At 40.0% G+C, this 19,883-nt stretch overlaps 1 protein-coding gene across 7 annotated transcripts; it reads left to right on the top strand.

Moving 5' to 3' along the window:
• Positions 1 to 243: 243 nt before the first annotated feature.
• Positions 244 to 19,520, top strand: KCTD18 (potassium channel tetramerization domain containing 18). 7 transcript variants are annotated; one of them, XM_003907785.5, is made up of 7 exons: positions 244 to 368; positions 3,260 to 3,494; positions 5,377 to 5,588; positions 8,075 to 8,268; positions 9,313 to 9,407; positions 15,187 to 15,289; positions 17,847 to 19,518. In XM_003907785.5, exons 2-7 carry the CDS (start codon positions 3,335 to 3,337, stop codon positions 18,361 to 18,363), a joined length of 1,281 nt encoding a protein of 426 aa, XP_003907834.1. In that variant the 5' UTR covers positions 244 to 368; positions 3,260 to 3,334; the 3' UTR covers positions 18,364 to 19,518. The 7 variants fall into 7 exon arrangements, with proteins under 7 accessions (XP_003907834.1, XP_017802260.1, XP_021779540.1 ...); XM_017946774.3 differs by having other exon boundaries at positions 316 to 368; positions 5,377 to 5,566; positions 17,847 to 19,520; XM_017946773.3 differs by having other exon boundaries at positions 316 to 757; positions 5,377 to 5,566; positions 17,847 to 19,520.
• The last annotated feature ends 363 nt before the right edge of the window (positions 19,521 to 19,883 follow it).

Below are 19,883 nucleotides of genomic sequence, written 5' to 3'. Positions count from 1 at the left end.
GGACAATCGCAACTTCTGTGGCTGTTTCTTCTCTTCACCTGTAAAACCAGCCTCTGAACAGACAAGACCGTCCCGCGGGGTTCAGCCCTGGCCTTCTCTGTGGTGCCTTTCCCTTGCCTCTGGGATGGAAGACCCACCCGACTCCGAGGCGGACGGCAGGGGCTAGACCAGTCTGGAGGCGTGGCGTGCCCGAGGCGTGGCCTCCCTCCCTCCCGGACCCGCCGCCGCCGCCGCCGCAGAGCCGGGCCGCACGGGGGCGCCGCTGGCACCGCTCTGCTTTCCGAGTTGCCGAGCAGCGGAGAAGGCGTTCACTTCCGCGTCCGCCCAGCGGCGTCAGGCGGTCACGCCGAGGGTCTGGCGGGCCGCAGGTCAGTCTGGGAAGCTGCCGACCCGGCCCACCCTGCCGGTGCGGAAGAGCCGGGCGCGGGATGGGCCGCGGGCCTGGAAGGCGGCGGGGCGCCCTGAGGAAGGGCCCGGGCCGCGCTGGTAACGCGCGCGTCCCGGGCTGCAGGCTCGGTCTTCGGGCCGATTTGGGGGTCTCCAGGCCGCAGAAGACCGTGACGGGGCTTTCTGGCTTCCCAGCTCCTCCCGGCTCTTCCCGCTTCGGAAGAGGAGTGTGAGCCCCTTGAGCGATGTTTCTCAAAGTGGGGTTCGCGGGCAGATCCCCAAATCTTTCTGAGGCAGACTTTCTGAGGTGCTCTGTGCTGTGGCCTGAGTGTCTTCGTTTTCCCAAGCGTCCCTGATGGTTTTGATGCAGGTGATCATAGGACCGCACTCTGGGGGACATTGTCCCCGAGGGCTGGACACTTTCCACATAGCAGGGAGCCTAACTGGGTGCTTTTGAGGATGGGGCCTGCGGAGTACCCCCCTGGTGTGGCCTTGGAATGGTGATGTTCTTCTCCTTAGGAGAGACTGCCTGGGGTTTGGGTAGGAGGAGTAGCTCTTAAATCCTGGGGATCGGGGTGCTGCTGTGTTATTGTAACCAAGTCTTGAGATGGACAGATGCTTAGAGAGTGAAAGGGCTGGGTCAGGAGCCATAGGGGTGAAACAGTGCTGAAGGAGCCGGTGTGGGATGAAGCAGGAGGAACTTGGGGTCCGTTCTGCCGATCTGGATTGGGGCTGGCCCCACAACCTACTAGCAGTCAGCCCTTGTGTGGCCCCTGTACACATCTCTCTTTTTTTACCCCAGGGTCCTCATCTGTCAACAGGGACGGTAGTTCCCATCCAACAGAGTTTTTGTGTGAATTAGGTAATGTGTGTCAAGTGTCTCTTACAATGACTGACACATCATAAGCATTCAGTAAATGGGAGTTACTAAGATGACACAGGCCCTGGCTTCCTTGGCCTACAGATCAAAAAGTAGGGATTAAACAAGTGGGGTAAAATGTGGACAGACACACAAAGTGTATTTGTAGAACTGTGCAAGGATTCAAACTTGGGGGTCAGAAGGATATGTGGGACAGTCATCCAAGAAATTAGGTTTGCTGAGGGCCTTGAAGAATAGATAGGATTCCAGGGAGCTAGTAATGAGGCAGAGGGAACTAGTTCCATCCCATGCCTCAGAGGTGGCTCTGACACATGGATCTTTGGAGTGCTGCTCCTGGGACTTCTAGGCAGTGCAAGATGTCACATCCATAAGTGGTTTTGGAAGGCTGGACCTTTGGCCCATAATGGTTTCTGTTGCTGAACGTGTTCTACACACATGGTCTTCCTTAGATTTTAATGGTCTCCTTCCATTTTATTGGAGACTGGCTGGCATCTACAAAACGATCTTAGTTGGTCACTGAAAGTGAATTGACATGGATGTAGTTGAGCCTTTTGGCAGCCATTTTAAACTTGCTATGAAATGTGTGGATACTGCAGATTCTCAATATTGGGAGTACCTTTCTCATCACAGTATTGTTCTAGGTGGGAAAACACCACAGTGTCACCTGTGGTTCTGTGATCTCCAGAATGGATTAAAAAATCCAACCCTTAAACCTTCCCTGGGCCAGGCGCAGTGGCTCACACCTGTAATCTCAGCACTTTGGAAGGCTGAGGTGGGTGGATCACCTGAGGTCAGGAGTTCGAGACCAGACTGACCAATATGGTGAAACGCCATCTCTACTAAAATTATAAAAATTAGCCGGGCATAATGGTGTGCACCTGTAGTCCCAGCTACTCAGGAGGCTGAGGCAGGAGAATCTCTTGAACCCAGGAGTGAGCCAAGATTGCACTACTGTACTCCACCCTGGTCTACAGAGCAAGACTGCATCTCAACAAACAAACAAACAAAACCAAAAACTTCCCTAAAGCTTCATCCATTTCACAGTGAAGAAGCTGGATGATTTGGATATGTTATTTGTAGTTCTAGACTAGTCTGCCTACTGGTATATGTAGAATTCTCATCTCAGGCTGGGTGTGGTGGCTCATGCCTGTAATCTCAGCACTTTGGAAGGCCAAGACAGGAAGATTGCTTGAGCCCAGAAGTTCAAGACTAGCCTGGGCAACACAGTGAGACCTTGTCTCATTAAAAAAAAATTTTTTTTAATTAAAAGAACTCTAATCTCAATTGATAAATTATATATTCCTTAGTTACCTAAGAATTACAGTTATCATTGTTAATAATTCCTGCTCCTTTATTTCCTTACATTTCCAGAGTCAGTATCAAGTCCCTCAGTAGACACTTTATGGTTAAATTTATATCATTATGCATAATATTTATAATTTATTGAATAGTTACCGTGAGCCAGAACTGTTCTAAATGCTCTTTTGCTGTTTTATATGTTCTTTTAATTATTCCTCTGATAGTCCTTTGAGGTAGGCATCATCACTGCCTCCATTTTATAGAAGAGGAAGATAAGTAATTTGCCCAAGATTCTAGAGCTGGTGAGGGGAAGAGCCTAGCAGCTCAATTCCATGCTGTCCACTGATCTCTGCAGTCTAGAGGCTCCCTCAGACTTACCATGGTTAAAAAGATATGTGAATACTGAAGATCATAAGCAGGCCTCACTTTGTTTGCCGTGTGACAGAGAGGGCATTACCATGTTTAAACAGTCATTTCAACAGCGATGATTGCGTTGTTAGTCGTTTATTATATTTTACAAACCCTCTGAGCCAACACTTTCCAACTTCTTAGCATATCTCGAAATTCTCTTATATTATATAAAATCCTTCAATTCAATATTGCCAGTACTGAGGAATTTATTTTCAGTCATGTTTTATTATCTATTTCGTGTCTTGTTGTAAATGGCAGGGATGACTGTCCTTTGTTTTACAGAGGGAGACGGAGACATCATTGTTTTGAAGTTTCTGAAAGTGTTGGGAGGCAAAAATTGAGGTGCCTGGGGGAGAAATGGAAGGCCACAAGGCAGGAGAAGAGGTGCTAGATGTTCTCCGACTGAATGTGGGTGGCTGTATTTACACAGCCCGGCGGGAGTCCTTGTGCCGCTTCAAAGACTCCATGTTGGCATCTATGTTCAGTGGTCGCTTTCCTCTAAAAACAGATGAGTCAGGTAAATGTCTAAAGTCTGAAAGCATGATCTGAATATTTATTAACACAAGAGCCCAGTTTAAATTCCCTTTGATTTTCCTAATTACAACGAAATGTACTAGATGAATATACTAATTACTGAGATCATTAGGACTCTATGGAGATTCATTAAGTACATGGAGAAATTAAATACTTTTTCTGAAAATCTGTGATCATGTTGTTAAAAGCTGACAAAGAAGTAAGAGTTCATAAAGGCTGGTCATAACCTAATTACGGGGATTAACTATATTTTGAAACGTGTTACTTTCATGCAGCTTTGAGTGATGATATTGACAGTGATTAAATAGATTTGCTTCTGTCTGTGTTCTTCAAGTTAGAAAATGTGTTTGTCTGGAGAAAGCAGCTGCCCTTATTGCTAGCAGAGCAGCCATCATCATTGCAGAATTAGTGTTGGGCTCGCCACCTAGCCTAGCTGTGTAGTCTTGTTGTGTGGCCGATGTGCATGGCTGAGAAAAAGTCTGTGCAGTGATACCGTCAGGTCTAAGGAGCAGTGGACTGAAAACTGGGTTTCAGAAGAAACTGTAGATCACACAGGTAGGGTTCTGGGACTGCTCTCTGCTTCCAGTGCTCTGGGACTCACTGAACCTACTACTGGTTGTAAAGAAACTTCATCAATACAAATGAGGTTTTTTGCACTGCGTATGAGCCCCAGACCCACTCTTGGTTCTGTGTTAGAGGAGAACGATTGAGGAGTTTTGAACATAAGGGGCTGTTCTACTATTAATAACCTGGTGTTAGGAGATTGCTTTGCTGGTTAAACGGCAGTTGAAAGACTGGGGGGAAAAAGTCACCAGTGGCTGGTGCCCAGGGCTTGGTATCTACCTGCGCAGAAAGGTTGTTGGGGCAAAGATGGTAAGCAGGGATTGAATTTTCTTCTTTGCCCCTAAATTTTATCTTCTTAATCCCTTCCTCATGCAGAGGTTTTCCTTTTCTTTTCTTTTTTAATTCTGCTAAATTATCTAAGAAAAATATTTTATTATAAAGTAGTACCAGCATAGCGTTTCTTCTTTTTTAAAGTTTGGGTTCTCATAGTACAAAAGGACTAACCCAGTGATTCCAATCATCTGGCATGCGTGGAGCGAGGAACCCCGGGTTTGTAGTGTTGCTGACAGGCAAACACTGGACATAGTGATGAGCACCCCACATGCTCTTTTAGTGAGCATCTCCATATACCTGTTCTAGTCCAGCTGAGATAAGGTTGGGGTAAACTTCTGTTTCTACCAGCAGTGTGGGGTGCCCTTAGCTTTTGCAGTGGCCATTGTGGGAATATAGTCATTGCATCCAAAGTTCTAAATGGATCTCGGAATATCTTTTCCTATATGGTAGTGAGAGTGCAAAGGTCCACCACTGACTCATTCAGTTTCTTTGTGTACAAGTTAGAAAAGGGTGCCCTTTTATCCCGGAAGATGCAGTTCCATGCCAGGGTGCATGGCTTGGTGGGCAGAGTGTGGGTTTGGTTTTAGCCTCTCTTGGCCGCTTGGCCTAGCATGATATATATAGTACACCAATACAAGCAAACATGGCAACCCTGGTGATACATGTTTGCATTCAAACTTATGTGCAATATTATAGAACTACAGGTGATTTTCCCACACAACTCATTCAGATTCTGTTTTACAATATCACCTATTTGTGAGCAGAGGGTTGCTGGTATATCATATTTGGTGTTTGAATAACCAAAAGTCTAGCTTAGATTACATAAACCTATTTGAACACTAGATGTTAACTTTCATGTGAAAAAGAAACATTTATAACTGTAGAGGTCCGCAGACCTAGTTTGATTTGTTGAAATCTTACTGATTGACAGAATCTCTACAATCGTTTTTGAACTGAATGTTTTCTAGGGGCTTGTGTTATTGACCGTGATGGACGTCTGTTTAAATACCTTTTGGATTACCTTCATGGAGAAGTTCAGATTCCCACAGATGAGCAAACCCGCATCGCCCTACAGGAAGAGGCTGATTACTTTGGCATCCCTTATCCGTACAGCCTGTCTGACCATTTGGCCAATGAAATGGAGACATATTCTTTAAGGTCAAATATAGAACTTAAAAAGGTCTTGGCATTTTTTTTAAAGTTTTTGAATATATATATTTATGATGCACAAAGCAATATGTACTATTTTGCTTAGCCTGTGTTTTCACATTAACCAAACAGGATAGTTTTTATACGCTTTGAAGACATGTTTCTTTACTACTACTTCTCATTTTTTAAGGCCAAAGTTCTTGGAAAGTGTATTGCCACTCAAAAGTTGATTCAGTTTATAAAACCCTCATTGAAGATTTAGCACTTTTTGATGGCTTTTTTATAGAACTCAGGAAATTCTTTTTAAATTAAGAGAAATACTATACTATGTGAGGGCATAGTGGTATTATTTTATTTACTAAAATGATTTTTGAAAAGAATGATCCTGATAAATAATAAAGCATCTTACTTGATTTAGTAAGTGTAGTAGTTTTTTACTAATTTAAAACATTAGTTTGGCTAATTCACTTTGAGATCAGTAAATCTCTTTTTAAGATGCTTCTATTTTAAATTACATTTTAAAGATCTTTACGTGATTTGAAAATCCTAAGTACCTGTTTTTGTCTCATTGAAAGTATTATATGTGTTATTAATTAGCACTTTTGAGCATCTAAGAAAAATATTTTTTCTTAGAAAATTGTTAATAGTGAAAACTGATCTGAACTGGTTTGAGTTCTTTGATCTGGATGTCAGTGTTTAGGAAGAAAGCTGATGGGTGGTTGGTTATTAGGAGTGCAGCATGAAGAGAAAGTTGGTTTGGTTCCAGATCCCCTTTAGGAATTTGCATAGTTATATGGGTTCTGCTACTGAAGTTATTCATGAACTATATTTTCAAACAGTAGTCTTTCCCTGCTGTTGCCACATCTGCAGAATGAGGCCTGACTAGAAGGTTGGGAGGGTTAATGCTCATCTTCAGAAGTCTCAGCTCCATCGTCTTTTATTCCTGGTTTTTATTCAAAAAGGACCCAGCATGCCCACATTCATGCTGTCAGCCAACACATGTTTATTTCAAGTGCCTGTGACATGTTTGGCACTGTACAAGGGGCTGTGTGGAACACCAAGAAATACAACATGCCGTTCTTTGCCCTTGAAGTTTATAGTATAGTTGGGAATTCTTGTAGATGTATGTGTAAGTAAAATTCCAAACTAGTACAGGAGTTAGATAGCAATATTAAATGAAAGTGCAAGACATGGTAGGGCCTCATTTTCATTCACTGAGTCAGTGAACACTAGGCATCTCCTTTGTGTCAGGCACTATTCCAGACACTTGGGATATAACAGTGAACACAACAAAGTACCTGTCCAGAGTACTGACAGCAGTAAAGCTGTTCCTCCCAGGGAAAGCCCTGGCAGCTTCACAGGGTGAAACCCTTCTGCTCTGTGCCCTGGAGCACCGTGTGGTCTCACTGGTGGCGCTTCTTTTTTTTTTTTTTTTTCTGTGAGATGGAGTTTCGCTCTTGTTGCCCAGGCTGGAGTGCCATTGTGTGATCTTGGCTCACCACAACCTCCGCCTCCCGGGTTCAAGCGATTCTCCTGCCTCAGCCTCCCGAGTAGCTGGGATTACAGGCATGCGCCACCACGCCCAGCTAATTTTGAATTTTTAGTAGAGACAGGGTTTCTCCATGTTGGTCAGGCCGGTCTCAAACTGCCAACCTCAGGTGATCTGCCTGCCTCGGCCTCCCCAGGTGCTGGGGTTACAGGCGTGAGCCACCACACCCAGTCCTGGTGGCACTTCTTACACAGGGTGCTGGCAGCTTGTTCAGTGTCTGTCTTCTGCATTAGCTATAAACTCTAGGAGGGCTGGGACCCTGTCTCACCATTGTTCATCGTTAATATCTTCAGGACCTTAGAGCTCAGCACAGAGCAGGAACTTACTATTCAAATGAATGAATGAATAGGTGGCTAAGTGCCAAATGAGTTCAGGCAGCATATATTGAGTTTAGATATTGAGTTTATATATTCATATCTTTCAGTGTAAAAGAAAAATCAATCTGGTTAGTCCATGATTAGAATTTGGAGCTAAAAGTAGGGACCAGCTATGGGGTTAGTCAGTAGAAGGTAAATGGAAGATTGTGTCAAATGGGAAATTTTGGGGAAATTACTCTAAAGGGAAAAGAAAAAGGTCTACATTTTAGTTATTATACGAAGATTTCAAAATTAAAAGTGATGTTGGCAGTGGAGGAATGATCTCATAAAGATTATAAAATTAAAAGTGATGTTGGCAGACTAAAGGAGTAAGAAATAAAATGGAATTTCCATGTGGAAAAGGATTCTGTAGATGAAAAGGTGTTCGGTTTTTGGGTGGTACTTTTTGGGATTGTCCTTCCCGCCCCGATTTAATTCAAAAAAATGTGTGTTTGATTTTCAAAGGTGTAAAGACTAAGCTGAAATTTATAATCTTTTTATTTCCCTTATGACCAGCTAGAATTTCAGCTTTTATATGAAAGTAATGGAGCATATTCATTTTTATTTTACTCTAGAATTAAATTCAAATTTTGTATATACTTTTTGCTTCAGGCTTTAACAGACTTCTGTGATTCATATGGCTTAGTCTGCAATAAACCAACTGTTTGGGTTCTCCACTATCTTAACACATCTGGTGCAAGCTGTGAGAGTAGAATTATTGGTGTATATGCCACAAAAACTGATGGAACAGACGCTATTGATAAGCAGCTGGGAGGAAGAATTCACAGCAAAAGCATTTTTAAAAGGTATGTCCAAATTTAAATGTGAAAAAGAACAAAATAAAGTCTTGGTCTCTTCTAAGAGGTGTTTCTGAATGAAATGTACTTGACTAGAAAAGACCATTAACACCTCTCAGGAGACAGAGTGAGCCATCTTAGCAGTTGAGATAGGCCTGCTTCATGAGGAAATTATAATTAAGATCATTTCACATACAGTATGGATAAGCTGCAGGCCAGCTGCATGATCTAATGCAGTGGTTCTCAATTGGGAGTCTGCTTCAGAATCCCCTACCCCAAGAGGCTTAAAAAGAAAAGAAGAGAAAGAAAAAAGAAAAGCCACATGCCCGGCATCTTCCTAGACCATAGAAGCATTGGCAGAAGAAGTCAGCAGGCCTATTGAGTGACCTAGGGCCAGCCTGCCTTGGTATCTATTTCTGAGAAATGACAAAGCACTTCCCTGGTCCCTTCCAGCTTTAGAAGTTTATGACTTGAACATGTTAAATTCTTAAGAGTTATTACTTAACATTTTTCCTGTAATCTTATTTACACTGGTTAATTCACTTAGCAATTTTTAAAAAAATTCTCTGGCAGGTGGGATTGGGTCGACTATTAGTGACTAATGCAGGATCATATAAGCTTGCCTTTTTAGATGATTAAATATGTCATCAGTTTCTGAATTCTTTACAGATAGGGATGCTTCTATGTAAGATATGTAAGTGTCTGGCATAATGCTGGTCAAAGGTGAGTAATTTCTAAGTTCATTGGAGTTTACTGATTTTTCTAAAAAACTTGATATTAAAGATGTGTTGATTTGTCTACATGGTGTATATTGTAGAATTAATAAAATACTATGGTAAAAAGAGATCAAAATGTAGGTTAGTATATTATATAATGTGTACATGTATATCTATGTAAGCATATGTATACTTAAGGATCACAGAACAACTACTGAGTGCCTACGTATTTTTTCCCTTAATCAACAAGCTCTTATTAAATGTATATTAGCTGTATGTATATATATACATCCATACCTAGGTAGTATATTTTCATTATTTTTTGCAATATTTCTAGAGAGGCGGGAAATAATGTTCAGTACATTTGGAGCTATTATTCAGTAGCAGAGTTGAAGAAAATGATGGATGCCTTTGATGCTTGGGAAGGAAAAGGTACAGTGCAATTTTATTTCATGGAAGCAGGTGGACTTTTTACAAAGAAAAAAAATAAGACAAAGTAAACTCAAATACTGCATTTCTTTGTTTTAGAAAGTATTCTTTTGAGTGTGTCAATGTATTTGTCATCTCATGGTAACACTGAGGCAGTTTACTTACAAATCTTTAAATCCCATGAGTTGCTAGGTATTATTAATAGTTTATAATTCAGTAACTTTAAGTATGCTTCTGTTAGCTAGGCTTATTTAATTTAATTAAGAGTTCATTTAGTATCTACTGTGCATTGGAAAAATACTTCAAATTAAGCATAAAATATGTAATCAAGGAAAGGGAGAGAAAATAATGCTGGGGAGGATATCTAAAGAGCCCTTATAAAGTAATTACAATAATCTTGAAATGTACACTTTGAAAACTGATCATTTTTCTCAAACTACAGAGTGAGAGTTGGTAATAATAATGCTGTTTTATATCTCCGATAAGTAGTTTACATTCAGTATCTCTTAGTCCTAACACAATCCTGTACACCAGTTACCATTCCTATTTTATAGATGAGGAAACTGAGTCTCAGAAGGGCTTTGACACTTTCATAAGGATCACAGAAGGGTTACATGTTCTGTTCTATGCCCAAGCATTTTTTTTTCTTAATTAACAACCGTGTATAGGTGCAAAGTATCGTAACAAGTCCTAAAATTGGATCCAAAGATAAATAAGACATATTCCATCCTCAGATAATCCTAAAAGCTAAAAAAGACTGACTGCCAGTCACATAATGGATAAAAAAACTGGGCCTGGTGTCATGTACCTATTGTCCCAGCTACTCAGGAGGCTGAGGCAGGAGGATTGCCTGAGCCCAGGAGTTTGAAGGTGCAGTGAGCTATAATCACACCACTGCACTCCAGCCTGGGTGACAGAGCAAGACATAAAAGGAGAGGAAGAAGCTTTTAAAAACTGCATTGGCTGGGTGCAGTAGCTCATGCCTATAATCCCAGCACTTTGAGAGGCCAAGGCAGGTGGATCACCTGAGGTCAGGAGTTTGAGACCAGCATCACCAACATGGCGTAACCCTGTCTCTACTAAATACAAAAAATTAGCTGGGCATGGTGGCGCATGCCTGTGATCCCAGCTATTGAGACGCTGAGGTGGGAAAATGGCTTGAACCCGGGAGGCGGAGGTTGCAGTAAGCCGAGATTGTACCATTGCACTCCAGCCTGGGCAACAAGAACAAAACTCCGTCTCGAAAACAAAACAAAACAAAAACTGTATCAGCTGTTCTTCCTTCAGGTGTCGTGCTAGCTCCAGTCCTTCTTCCTTTCCTCAACTTTGCCCCCCTCACTTTCCTTCCTTTTTCCTTCCCAGTCATACCCCTTGAGCAGGCAGGATGACATCTTTCAGCTTTCTATTTTATATTTAATTTACTTTGAGACACTTATGCTTAAGTTGGAGAACAAACTCCATGGTGTTCTCTGTGTCTCTGTTTGTGCCTCTGGACTGGCAAGATGTCCAGGAGCCCACTGACTTAGAAAGCTGAAGGAGGGCTGGGCATGGTGACTCATGCCTGTAATCCCAGCACTTTGGGAGGCCAAGGCAGGCAGATCGTGAGGTCAAGAGATTGAGACCATCCTGGTCAACATGGTGAAACCCCATCTTTACTAAAAATACAAAAATTAGCTGGGCGTGGTGGCACGTGCCTGTAGTCCCAGGTACTCAGGAGGCTGAGGCAGGAGAATCGCTTGAACCCAGGAGGTGGAGGTTGCAGTGAGCCGAGATCGCACCACTGCACTCCAGCCTGGAGACCGAGTGAGACTCCAATCTCAAAAAAAAAAAAAAAAAAGTTTGAAGCAGAAAACTGGGATCAATACCTTTTAAAAAGCATGCGACCGATTTTATCCATTTTGCAAGCACGTGATGAGGCATCATTGTGATTTAGCAAAGTTCTGGAAGGCCTGTGAAAATCCATAAGATAGGAAACAGAAATTAGAGAAAAAAATATTGGAAAGGAGAAGAAGAGTCATTGTTATTTGTAGATAATGCCTTTTTAGAAAACCCCAAGGAATCAGCTGAAAATATTGTAAGTGCTAAATTTAGTAGGCTAAACTAGCTGGATACAATATCAGTATACATGGATCAGCAGCTTACCTATGATAAATCAATTAAAAATTATAAGGGAAACTCCCATTCACTATAGCAATAAGCGAAATGTAAAATAACTAGGACTGTCCTCGGGACTGACTACCCAAGAAATGCTTAGGTCTTTTCTGAAGAAAACTGCTAAAATGTATTTATCCATTCATAAAAAAGAAGACATGGAGATAATGGTGAGACATACCATGATCCTGAGTGGGAAATCTGAATATTATAAAGATGTCAGTTCTTCTCAGATTAAATTATAGGTCTATCAAAATATCAATGGAACTCTTTTGGAATCTTGAAGAAATGATTCTAAAGTTCCTCTGAAAGAATAAATAGGTAAAGTAGCCAATAACATTTTGGGGAGTAGAAGTAATTAGGGGGATGAGTCTAGCTCTGTTTGATAGTAAAACATGCTACAGACCTATAATAATAAAAAGCATGTGCCTCTGATATAAGAATAGAGCAGAGATCAAGGGTAAACACCAGTAAAATTAGTAAAAGTACTATGTGGTAAAAAAGTATTAGATATCAATATTTTAATAAATAGTTGAGAAATATGCTTGGGAGGAAAAACAAAACTGTAACCTCATTATTTATCAAAATAGTCTCAGATGGATTTATGAAAGAAAAAAGAAACTGTAAGCAAATAATTGTTTTCTTAATAGGGAAAGAAATTAAAAGCTCAAAAATCACAAAGACAAAGATTAATAAAGTTAGTTGCATAACATTTAAAGTATTAGGAACTTTAAAACAAAAAAATGCTGGACATGTTGGCTCACATTTAAAATCCCAGCACTTTGGGAGGTCGTGGCAGGAGGGTCACTTGTGGCCAGGAGTTTGAGGCTACAGTGAGCTATGATAGTGCCACTGTACTCCAGGCTATGTGACATAGCAAGACCCTGCCTCTTAACCCATTTATTCCTGAGGTTGCAATGTTTTGAATTTTTGCAATCGGACCTTGGCGATGACCTTGGGCATTAGGATATAAGTAACTCCCACATGCTTAGTGTTCCAGTAATGGAACACTAGGCATAAATGTTAAACACAAAACAAAACAAAAAGCAAGAAACATTAAAAATTATAAATAAAATTTAAAGACTAATAAAAAACAAGGATAAATAATGTTGCATTAATTGGACAAAGTATATCCTTAATAGAGAGAAGGTTTATTAAAATTGATTAGAAAGGCAGCCACTACTACAAAAAAAAAAAAATTACAAGGTTCATGACCATAAAATTCCCAGAAAAAGAAATAAGCATGTAGCAGGAGGTTCAACTTCATTCCTTTTCAATGAAATATACATTTAATAAAAGCTATTTTTATATACCAGATGAGTAAACATCTCTCATTAATTCCTGGTAGGAGTAAAAATTGATGTAACTTTTGGAAAGTAAGTTGTTAGGTCACATCAGTAGCATCAAAATTGTTTATATTCTTTGACCCAGTAATTTTACTTCTTGGAATCTATCTTATCTATGTTAAGGACATAAATGCAGACAAAGGCTTAGGAACAGAAATGTTCTCTGGCATTTTTCATAATAGAGACAAAATGAAAACACTTTAAGTGTCTAATGATTGAAGGTTAAATATATTTTGGCACATCCACAGAATGGAATATAATAAAGCTATTAAAGTTATTTTAAATAACTTTTTGCATAGATGAATGCCCATGATAAGAAATGATAAAAAGCAGGAAATAAATGTAAAGCATATCATGAGTAGAAAAAAGACTGGAATGAAACATATTAGTCTGTCCTGAGCCAATGATTCCTGGTCTTCTGATTAGGAGTGACTTTGATTCCCTTATATATGCTTTTCTATATTTTCCAGGTTTTGTACAAGGGATGTGAATTACTTTATAGGCAGGAAAAAAAAGAAAGTTTTTAAACACATTGTGGTGTGTATCCATACAGTGGAATACTACTCACCAATAAAAGAAATGATCATTGCTGCATTCAGCAACATGGATGAATCTTAAAGCATCATGCTAAAGAAGCCAGACACAAAAGGTTGCATTTTGTATGATCCCATTTATATGACATTTCAGAAAAGGCAAAACTAAGGATGGAGGGGACATTGATTGCTAAGGGGTATGAGGAAACTTTTTGGGGTGATAGAAGTGGTCTACATCTTGATTATGACTATGGGTACATAACTATATCCATTTGTCAAAACTCATTGGAATGTGTACCTGAAAAGGATGAATTTTATTTTATGTAAATTATATCTTAATAAATCTGACTTTTAAAAAAAGCAAACTTAATGGACCAGATTTCGGAATGTTTTTATAGTATGTGTAGGTTTTGGAGTGTGATCAAGTGGTTCCAGAAAGTTAATTGTTTTAAAATGAGGATCATAGAGTTATTTGAGTATCAGATATGTCTGTTATTATAATGATTTATATGCCCAGCTTGCTAAATTGTTATTGTTACCAGAACTTTAATAAGAAGACAACACCAGATCCATTATTGGGACTTAGATTACTCCAAGCAATTTTCATTCAACATAATTGTTTGAGCTTTTTTCATGTGAATATATTTATGCTGCTTTTAAAAAAAAATTGAGATGGAAATTCACATAACAGAATTAATTAAAGCATACATTTCATTGGTATTTACTACATTCACAATGTTGTGCAATCATTACCTCTATCCAGTTTTAAACATTTCATCACCCCAAGAGGAACCCCCTAAGTGGTCACTCCCCACTCCACTGTCTCCCACAGACCCTGGCAACCAGCAGTCTGCTTTCTGTCTCAATGGATTTACCTACTCTTGATATCTCTACAAATGGAACAATACGATATGTGACCTATTATGTTTGGTGTTTTTCACTTAGCATAATGTTTTCGAGGCTTCAAGAATACATGTTTTAGCTTTTAATAAAAAACATAACACATTTAAAAATTAAAATGAATTTGAATGGCATTTTTGCCTAACTCACTAGCTCAGATTCTTGTTGGAAATTGTGGTTATTGGGTGGTGATATCTCATATTTGTACAGTGCTTGTCATTTTCAGAGTAGTTCACAGAGTTCCCCTGATTTGATGTCACAGCAACCCAGTGAAGTAGTCAGGGCAAGTGTTACAACCCACCGCCTATACAATACTTACACTACTCCCTACGACTGTGACTGGGAATAAAGGTACTTGACAGTTTTTGAGTGCTTAGTCCGTGCTGGACCCTGTTCTAAGCACTTTGCATTTATTAACTCATTTAATCCTCACAATGGTCCTTCAAGGTACATAATCTTAATTGTCATCATTTCATAGCTGAGAAAATTCAGGCACAGAAAAGTAACTTTCCCAAGGTGACATGACTAGTGAGTGAGAGATGGAGATTCAGACCCACACAGGTTTTGCTGGAGCCTGAGCCCTCACTCTCAGCTGCCCTGAGTGTGCATAATAACCTGCTGAATCTTCTCAGCTAATCGGTGGCAAAGCTGGTGGCCCGCTCTTCCTGACCCAGGTTGTGAGCTGCGTTGCTCCCTGGCCCTAGCTCCTCGTGTGAGCGCTTCCTGTTCATGTTGTGCATACCTCCCTTTGCCAAATGGGAGGCATGAACCTCAGACTCTGGCAGGTCTCAGTGTTGCTCAGCATTTTGCAGTGGATGGTAGCTGTCTTAATTATCTCTTTTTACCTTCCAGGTGTTAGCTACTGGCGGGTGCCTCATGAGCTGATAGAGTGTTGGACTCTAGAAGAACGGCCTTTACTTGGAAGCCTGCGTCACATGGCTCCAATTCGAAAGAGGTTATCTATGCTGTGTTGATTATTTGTTTTGTTTTTTAATCGCTGACATTTTTACTGCCTTTGTGAAGGGGAAATGAATAATAATTCTTGACCTTACTAAGCTTATTAATCACCTATTTGAATATTGTGTCTTACCATCAAAATATAGATCTTGGTAAATACGAAGTTACCAAAACAATGTAAAAAGTGGGAATAATTCTTTGTAACTGCATGTGTAACATGTTCTTATTGAGAGACTGTGATTCTAAAAATGCTAGTGGACACAGTGGGAATGCTGTGGTAAATATTTTTGCCCCACAGAAGTGAAATCCCAGGCTTTATTGACAATAGTAAAAAAAAAAAAAATCTATTTAGACTTAATGCTTGAAATTTCTTGTGGCTTATTCTGAGTTCCTTTCTGTTTCCTATTGCCACAAATAACACTTTTATTTAATGGTATTTTCCTGTGTTCCATGAAATTATTAGCATTAAATTCACTCCACAGCTGTCTTTCACTGTGTTTTAAATACATTTAAAATCACATTTTTTTTTTTTTTTTTACAGTGCCTGGGTTTTATTCATGGCCTTCAGATGTTCTGATTTCTTGATCACATGTTCTACAATTTAATTGAATACCCCTATGGAATTTCAGACTACTTTCTTACGTTTGCCCTCTGGGTCTTTCACTGAAATGCAGAGATGCTTATTCAGTTTTTAGAACTTAACCATCACTTGTCAAAACAGATCTTATTTCTTAAAAGCCGTAATTTTATTATCATTTATTTTGCCTTTTGAGCCTACAATTAGCAAATATATTTTGAGTCAAGAGCAGTGGTTCTCAACTAGGGGTGATTTTGCCTCCCAGAGGATATTTGACAATGTTTGGCAACATTTTTAGTTGACACACTGTGGGGTGGGAGTTGCTACTGGCATTTGGAGGGTGGAGGCCAAGGATGCTGCTAAACATCCTACAGTGCATAGGGCGGCCCCCAGAACAAAGAATGATGTGACCAAAATGGTAATAGTGCTGAGGCTGAGAAACCTCAGTGTGGAGTCTGGTGGAAGATGTAGACGGAAAACAAAGCAGGCAGGAGTGGTTTACGGAGACCCTCCTCTGTGTTGGTTATCTTTCCTCTACAGGTTTACGAAGCATCATTTTTGATGCATCAACAGGATAACGATGACGATGACTGAGAAGCACTTGTAAGGTCCCAAGGAGCCATCTGGTCACCAGAGAAAATGTTCAGTAGGGATTTAGAGTTGAATATATTATATTTGCATTCTTTGCTACAGATGGCAATTTTCAAATAACCATGTTATTATGATCCCATTTCCAAGAATGGGAGTTCACTAAGTTGTAATCGCCTCTAACAACACACTGATGCTATGCAGACTTGTAAGAGAGCTGTGAGAGGATTGCAGTCACCTTTCATGCTCCGGGTGGTCCTTAGGAAGTGAAGCTGAAGGAGCAGGCAAGGTTTTGACAATGATTGACAGTTTTAAGGTCATTTAAAAAAATGTTCCCCCTGTAGGCTTTTTATAATGAATGGTAAACTCAGTTCTGGAATCTTTGAAGGTTTGTCCATGACTATTCTAGCTGTCCCCAAAATGGGTTCCAAAGAATGCAAATTTAACTGACCATCAAAGGTTTCACTATAGAATGATTGGGAAATACAGATATCTTTAGTATAGGCTTTTCATAATCTTTAATATGTTAACATGAATTTTAAAACTTAAGGAGGAGAAAAAGATATGCAGCAGTTTATTAGTTTTGCATTGCTATGAAGGAATATCAGGCTGGGTAATTTATAAAGAAAAGAGGTTTATTTTGACTCATGGTTCTGCAGTCTGTACAAGAAGCTTGGGGCCAGCATGTGCTTCTGGTGAGGTCTCAGGAAGCTTACAGTCATGGCAGAAGGTGAAGGGAAGCAGGTGTGTCGCATGGTGAGAGACAGCAAGAAATGCCAGGCTTTTAAACAGCCAGCTCCCACGTGAACGAATAGAGTGAGAACTCACTCCTTACCATGGGAGAGGGCACGAAGCCATTCCTGAGGAATCCTCCCTCATGACCCAAACACCTCTGCCAGGCTCCACCGCCAACATGGGGGATCACATTTCAACATGAGCTTTGGAGGGGACACGCAGCCAAACTATATCAAGCAATATTTTTAATATTTATTCGATTGTGAAATTTTTTTTTCTTTACTAAATCTGTTTAAACTGCAGTTCTGGGAAAAACAATTTGTGATATTTCTAGTTATCCTGTAGGTCACATCATGATACTTGGGAACAGGGTGATATATTGTATAATTCTTATGTAACATGCCAAATTTTAATTTGCCGGTATTAATATTATGTGTGAGTTTACATAATTTGTATTCAAATTGAGACCAATCTTTTGTAAACTTGCTTACTGACCTTGGTGGGAGATGAGAGATGAGGTAGGTGCCCATAAACCTCTTGACTCTTTAATTCTTGACCAAAACCTTTCTGTTAACGCTGAAGGTAAACTTTGGAGATGTTTTCATGAATTACTAAAACTGTACATGTGGAAAATGACATGCTTCTGTATTTCTAGGCGACTGATAACGTTCAATGAAGAGGACGAAGGTGTGAACTGTAAGACTGGTCCTAAGCCAGTTAGATTTTTGGGCCCTTCCACAAGTACCCAAATCAAAGTCAAGAACTCGGCCTCCGTCACGGTGTCTCCAGGCAGTGCCGTCCAGACGTCGGCTGGGGCGACAGCATACAGGTTTCAAAGTGGTAGCCGCAGAAAGGCAGCTCAGCGCTCTGCACCTTCTAGAACCACGGCCCTGGAGGGCACAGGGGCACCTGGGCATCCTCAGGCTTCCCTTGGGGCTGCGAGCGCTGAAAATGGAGGCACGCACTTACCTCCAGCTAAGGTGCTACTTTCCGACAAGAAGCCTACACCCCAGCGGGTGATAAAGCTGAAGAGGACACCGCTGTGCGCCACCGCGCCTTCCCTGGCCACCCCCACGGCCGCGAGGCAGGCCAACTCCCTCAAGCCGCTTCCCGGCGACGCTGCCCGGGCCTTGGGAGTGCGGACTGAGAACGGGAAGGACAAGGGAAATTGATGAAAGTGGTGGACTTGAAATTTCCCGTTCATCTCCCAAAGCTTTCAACCCATTTGATGCAAAGAAGTGACACTTTCTTAATGCAGTAAAGGGGAAGCTTAGGTTTATGTTTAGGATTCTATTCCTGGAATTGTGTGAGCCAGGAATGGAGAAGGGGAGACTTTCAGTGGTTAAGGCTCCATTTCTCATTTTCCCAACTTTTAAATGATTATTTGTCTATGGACAGTTTGAATTTCTGGTTTTCAGTTAATTTTTTTAATGATTAATTCGTATTAAGGCAACAAGACAGTACAACAAAATAATCTCTAGAGAGGTCCACTTTGTTGCTGAAGTAAACGTTACTTGTTGCAACCCGAGGATGGGCATAAGATTTGGCCTTCGGTATTCCTGTCTGGCAAAATGGAGGGGGTAATATTAGCGGTTCCCTGTACTATATCACAGCCAAGAGAGATTAGAGAGAGAAAATGTAGATCAAGGTGAGCTGCCTACAAATTACTCTGTCTCCAAAGACAACATGAAAAGAAATGATGGGGAGGAAAAAAACCCACAGATTTAATTCGCACTTTGACTCTCACTTAATTGAACTATTTTCTTTCCTAGATTGGCTTTTCTTACTCTTTTCTGTTAGTAGATTTATTTACAAACATCGCAAGAAGATTTCTTGGGACAAGAATTATATAATACGTCTTTGAAGTAAATTGCTAAAATATCCTATTTTAATTTGAATAGTGAAGTTTTGAAAATACTTTGAAAAAGAGAAGTAAAAGTTTAACTTTTTAACTAAAGTTAGTATTTGTTTTTCAGAAATGACCACTGAAGATTCATTCTGATTATACAATATGATTTTTATGCATAAAATTTCCATATAACTTGAATTTAATATTTTTAAACAGAATATTTTGATTAATCCTCTATTTTTTCATAACTATTCAGTTGTGTGTGTTTATTCTTAAATGTTATGTTTTGTAATTGGATCACATATTTCTACTTTCAGTGAGAGTATGCCTTCACTATGTTAAAAAATAAGCTCATAAAACAGGGTACTTTTTATTCAAATGCTTATCATTGTACTTGCATTGCTTTGAAAGAGTAAAGTAAGTATACTCAAAACATTACCTTTTACAAAATCAAATAAAACTTTTCCATAAAAAGTGGCATTTTCTGTGACTGTACTTTTTAAAGCCGTGGAGCCCTTTAGTAGTTTGAAAACTTATTAGTTTATTTAGGTTATCCGTTTTCACTTACAAAATTGCTTTCTTGTGCAGATAAAGCATGACATAACTAAATCAATTTTGGATAACTAGATAGCTTGCTTACTTTGCTAGAAAAAGTGATTACTTAATTGAAGATCCATGACTGTCCTATGGAATACATAAAATATTCAGTCACTTTTGAAAATGCTATTATAGAGAATCCAGGCATTGTGGAAATCAGAGACCAAGTGAATTTTCACAACTACCAATCTGGACATTATTAGTATTGCTTGATTTAGGACATTTTGAGTTGCTAGACAGGAAACA

This window comes from Papio anubis, chromosome 10 (genome assembly GCF_008728515.1).
Source record: "Papio anubis isolate 15944 chromosome 10, Panubis1.0, whole genome shotgun sequence".
Lineage (NCBI taxonomy): Eukaryota > Metazoa > Chordata > Mammalia > Primates > Cercopithecidae > Papio > Papio anubis.
Note: the sequence above shows the minus strand (reverse complement) of the source record. Positions and strands in the feature narration are given on the sequence as shown.